Here is a 5,809-nt window from a genome sequence, read left to right on the forward strand (position 1 = left end):
CACAGCGGCGTAGCAGTGGTGCAGTAAGTGTGACGCACCGAGACCTTCGTGATTTGGGGCCCTTAATTCAAAAGAAAACTGATATGAACAAAAATAAAAGCTTGCGTTAATTACAACCAATTATTTGTTTTTATTTTTGGTAGAAATAAATAATAAAAACATTTTTTTTTTTTCAAAATCTCATCAACGTCTTTTATTGTTAGATTAGTCAAAATACGAGAATGAAAAATTAAACTATTAAATTAAAATGTAATTATAATGAAATAAAATATGATATATTAAATACGATAAATTTAATATAGAAACGAATTTTAGTTTTCATTTTATATTTGGAATTCATTTTTCTAATTACAATAACTAAATAGTCTTTACAGAACAAACAGGGCTCGAAATGGTTCACGAAAAATTTTTTTCAGCGTTCCGATTCGTAAAAAAAAATAACGTATATCGTTCCGGTTCAAACAAATTTTTAGTGTACCTACCATATTTTGGTAAAATTTAAACATTTTGCAGAATTGTTCGTTGTAAAATATTTAATAAACATCAAACGACCGTTATGCATAAGTACATTTATTGCTTATCTATACGACAATCGCCGTCCGCCGATAGTGTATTTTAGCTTTATTTACACAATACGTATGTGAATTTTAAAAGTTAAAAATAAAGCATTTTACCGGATTCACACTATTGAAATCACTTGTATGTTTTTTCTCGCATGCATATTTTTACTCGTGCAAGAACAAAATTGAACAAATGTGAACGTTTATAGTACGCAAGCTCTTGCATGCAGTCCAAAACGTCGGACAGAAGTTGAATGAAATTAGGTAATTTTAGGCCAGTTTATTCCCGAACACGAATAGTGAACCACGTGATCAATGTGATTTCTTAATTCAAAACAAACTGATGCGCCAACACTATTTTTTCTACTAATCCATTGTCGAACCCATAATCTTTTTTTTTAAAAGCCTCTCGCTTCTTTTTTAAGATTTCTTTACGAAGCATATCGTAAACAATATAAGTACTCCTATTTTGTTCGATCCATTTAACAGTCCCGTTAAAAATTTAAAAAAAACAGCACTTCTACTCGCCATCAGATCACTTTTGAAACTAAACAATATTTAAATACATACATGACTAAAAATATACAAGTACATATGTAAATAAAGCTCTTAAAGCACGTGTCACGGAATTCACGTATACACGTGAAATACGTGTTTATCCAAATATATATATATATATCCATTTTTATAATGATGAAAATTAGTAATTTTATGTTATGCACTTGAAGTTTTAATAAATATTATTAGTACAGTATTAAGTTAAGGTTATACCTACGTTTTTATTTTGGATTTTACACGTAACACGTGAAACGTGAATTCACGTGTATTAAGAGGTCTATATGCGAAAATGCACTTTTTAATATTTAAATACATTTTTGATTTTTATATGAACTTTTTATTTTTTCGATCAATTATCGTTTGATAATACAGACTTAAAAAAATTGTATTATTAGTCGTTATTAATCGATATAAAATTATATTTTGCATATTTGTAACTATTGGTGATTTAGTTTGTTAGTTGTTTATAGTTATAGAAGAACATTTAGTTGATTTATACGACGTATCACATCACTTTCTGAAATATTATACTGGTTGAACATTGATATCGAATTCGAACGAATTAAATTTATTTATTCATTCGCATTCTGATTTTAGTTTTCAGATTTTGTTTCAAGAAAGTATCTGTCTAGAACATCAATTACAATGATGAACAATGTATTAATGGTGTCTGGCCAACCGAGTGCAGGAGATGCTATGAGTAATGGCAACAACTACAATCTTTCATTTCCAGCTTTGCCAGTTTTGAAGACTTCGGAGACAATTGGGACTGCACAATTAAAAAAACGGAGTAATTTTAAATCTAAAACGGTGAACGAAGTAATTTATCATGCCATTTTAATAGTAACTAATAAGTATTAGATCGATCAGTCTGATATTGATTTGTAACACGGTTGCATGTCAGTGCGATTATAATTTGTCCGTTCCGTTACCGCAATTTTATTTAAGTTACTTTATTAGTTTATTTAAGTTAAGTTAGTTAGTTCAGTTTACGGTATTATACGAGTATCCACGGTATTATATATCGTATTTATGCGACTTCACTTTCAAGATGGACAATATACCCTCTCCGCTTACTACCAAACCCAAAGGGTCGCTGCTATCATAGCATAATTCTCCAATCCATACAGGGAAAAACACTAAACCATTAGTCTCGCCTAATCGTTTCGCTGTCTTTTCGAGCGAAATGGACAAAGAAATCAAATTCGACACTTCCTATGACGTACATAATATAACCAAAGAATCTATTGTTTACCATCAATATAAAAACATCAGGTCACTATATATATCAGATGTCCTAATGGAATTAGATTCCCGCAAAAGAATTACGAATGTTATTCAAAATGGCCATACGCTTCCGCTGTTCATTGTTGCAATTAATCCAAATACAATTTTTAATGAATCATCAATGTTGCACACTAAAATTTAAGTCGAATTACCCAATAAGACTTATAGTGATTCACCTCAGTGTCTAAATTGACATAGCTACGGTCACTCTACGCTAACTATTAACATCACCATACCGGAAATAATGACGATCCTTCATCCTTCACGCTGTGTTAAACGCAGGGGAAATCACTCTTAAAACAGTTACATTAAAGAGAAAGGCAGTTTAACCAAGTGCGGCTTTTGCGCGGGTGATCATATTTCCAACTATAAAGGTTGTTCTAAACATGAATTACTTCTTAAACGTCGCAAAACAACCTACTTGTAATCATCAAAATAAAAATATTGTACTCACGTCTCCTTTTATCAAACTTTTTTCCAAAGCTTCTTGCGCCTCCATCACTGGTTCTAATAATATCCAATTACCAAATAGTCCTATGGACGATATACCGTTTTCCAATTTATCTCAGATCTTCTGGCATTAATAAATCTTATATTTATCCTTCTTTTATAATTACAGCTCTTCTACGCAATCACCTTACTCCTAAGCCCAAATTCTTTTCTACTTTATTCATTTAAATGATCACGTCTTTAACCTGTTGATATGTTATCCATTACTTTTAAATTTTAATTGGTCAATCAAAATTAACTCTTATTTCATAATTATCTCAAATTATTATATTTTACTAATATTATTTTATGATAATGATTATTGTATATTAATGTTAAAATACATACTTAGTTATCTTACATGATTTAATTGTTGAGCTATAATAACTTTGTGTCAAAAGTTAAATAAATAATAAAAAATAACATAAAAATTATAGAACGATAATTTACATATTAAAGAACATCATTATTATGTTTTTAAATAACATTTTTCTGTATGAATAGTAATAGTTTAGAAAGTTTATATATAGTTTATATATAGTTTTTAGTTTAGTTGATTTATATCTAAAATATAAATAAAAAAATATCTTAATTTTTATTTTGTAAAATTTGTAGATAATTACTATACCTGTCCAAGACAGACATTGGGACAGGAATAGTCAATTAGAGCATGAAAAATGTAAGGAAGCATATATGAAAATTGGGAAAGAGTATAATGTAGGAATAGAAATTTGTATTTCAAAAACCATGGATCTTACTTTACAAATCAGCGGCAATAGAGTTAATGTTGAACGAGCAAAACAAAAGATTATCACAATCGAACAAACTCAAGTAAATAAGTTTTAATTAAGTTGGAATTAATAAGATTAACTGATAAAAATAATATTTATTATTTATATATATATATATATATATATATATATATTATATTATTGTGTACAAATTATGAATAATTTATTATTATTATTATTATTATTTAATATTATAATATATAAATGTGCATAATAATTTAAAATGTTTAATGAATCATTTGTTATTTTATAGTTTTATTACGGATAAATAAATAAAAAAATATTTTTTTTAGAAATTTTAACTAAAACATTAAAATTTCAGATTAAAACTACTACTACACCGTTTCCAAAAGAACATCGAAGTACGTTATTGGGCAAACAAGGACGTAATCTTAAGAATATTGAAAAACGTACAGGAGCACGTCTTCAAATACCGTGTATGAAAAATTTGGCTGACATAATTTATATAACTGGAACAAAGGATTCCACGAAAAAAGTAGTTCAAGTATGTATCAAAAATATGTTTTAATGAATCGGAATTTAAGTTTAATACATTAAAGTAAATTAATTTTCGAAAAGAATGGCTAGAATGAATAGGTTGGAGAAAAATTGACAAAATAGATAATGCCTATTTTTAAAGTGGTTATTTGTGACCGTAGTAGTTTATTTATTTTATTAATTAAATTAAAATTAAATCTTTTAATAAATATTTGAAAATTTTACGATTTCTAAATTAAAATTCCAATAATTTTTATTATACTTTTATAGTAAAAATAAATTAATGAGGATTTTAATATTGAATTTTGATATAACAATATACGAATTCAATGAACTTTTAATTTTAATATTACTTATAGGTTTAAAAGTTTTTAAAAGATTTCTGATATGTTTTATTTTAAAAAAAAATTTACAAGTATTATGTATTAACGAAATCGGGTATTTTAATAAATTTCCATCAAATAGTTTCTTTCGTAATTTTTTAATAATTAAAATTTTTGTTAGGAATTGGAGGAAATTATAATTAAGTTGAAAAGTAAAATTGAAAAAGAAATAAAAATTGATCAACGTCACCACGGAGCGATAATTGGATTCAATGGTGAAAAAGTTCGAGAACTTCAAAAAATATTTAATGTTAAAATTATATTCCCCAGTCCAGGTAATTAATAGTATTAATAGTATTAATATGTTTGTATTTTTTGTATTTTGAGAGTTTATAAATAATATTTGGTTCGATATTTTAGTTGAGGCTAGAAATAATTTAGTTAAAATACAAGGTTTGAACGATGATGTAAATAAAGCATTTAAATCATTAGCTGAATTGGCCGAAGTATTGGATGAAATCAACTATGTGTTGGAAATTCCTATTTTTAAACAATTTCACAAACTTAATGCTGGAAAGAGAGCAATATTTATTAAAAAGGTAATTATTATTTATTAACTTTTGTGATTCGACCTTTAGAAATATTGTTATTTATATAATTTAATATTCTAGATTAGAGAAGAGACTGATACGAGAATTTTTTTACCACGTGAAGGAGGCAATAAGGATGTTATTAAAGTCATGGGAAATAAAAAAAAAGTTTTAATCGCTTATGATATGATTAAAGAAATACAAAATGAAATTGTTGGTCTTTTATAAATATTATTTATTTTTCAAGTTTATTTTTAATTTATCAATCATGTAATTTTAGGGAGACATAATAACAAAGGAAATGGTGTTGGGAAATGTTAAAGTTAGAAATGCCATTGTAAATCTAGGGAATAAATTCATTCAATCTATGAAAGAAGATTGTGGGGATAATGTGACATTGAATTTACCAACTGTTAAAGGAGATAATGTAAGAATATACTTATTTATTAAACTTATAAATTAAAATGACAATTTAACCAAACTGGTTAAACAAACAATTTAACTGGCTTCTGGCAGTTTCTCTCTTTGAGTAAGAAACGATTGTCTCAAGAGATGAAACTGCTTCTCCTCCCCTAATACAATAAGTAAATTTTCAAGAAAATTTCCCAAATGCTAAAATCTATTAAAAAAATAGTAAACCGTTATTTTAAAGCTAAACTTTTATTCATAGACTATAGTTATCAAAGGACCTGAAGATGATGTTAAAAATGTTA

General features: G+C 26.7%; 1 protein-coding gene across 1 annotated transcript; it reads left to right on the plus strand.

Annotated features, from left to right (window-relative positions):
* Positions 1-1,763: 1,763 nt before the first annotated feature.
* LOC112680217 (vigilin-like) lies at positions 1,764-4,273 on the plus strand. Its single transcript, XM_025550255.1, has 4 exons — positions 1,764-1,937; positions 3,510-3,725; positions 4,008-4,190; positions 4,265-4,273. The coding sequence occupies exons 1-4, from the start codon at positions 1,764-1,766 to the stop codon at positions 4,271-4,273; spliced, it is 582 nt and encodes a 193-aa protein (XP_025406040.1).
* Positions 4,274-5,809: the final 1,536 nt, after the last annotated feature.

The sequence above is a fragment of the Sipha flava genome, unplaced genomic scaffold (assembly GCF_003268045.1).
Source record: "Sipha flava isolate LNK unplaced genomic scaffold, YSA_version1 17513_pilon_pilon, whole genome shotgun sequence".
In the NCBI taxonomy this organism is placed as follows: Eukaryota; Metazoa; Arthropoda; class Insecta; order Hemiptera; family Aphididae; genus Sipha; species Sipha flava.

Bases quoted from the DNA above. Each gene is read 5' to 3' on its own strand.
- LOC112680217 (XM_025550255.1), top strand. From the start codon at position 1,764: ATGATGAACAATGTATTAATGGTGTCTGGCCAACCGAGTGCAGGAGAT. The intron at 1,938-3,509 runs GTAATTTATCAT...TAAAATTTGTAG, and splicing joins AATCTAAAACGGTGAACGAA to ATAATTACTATACCTGTCCA. The intron at 3,726-4,007 runs GTAAATAAGTTT...TTAAAATTTCAG, and splicing joins TCACAATCGAACAAACTCAA to ATTAAAACTACTACTACACC.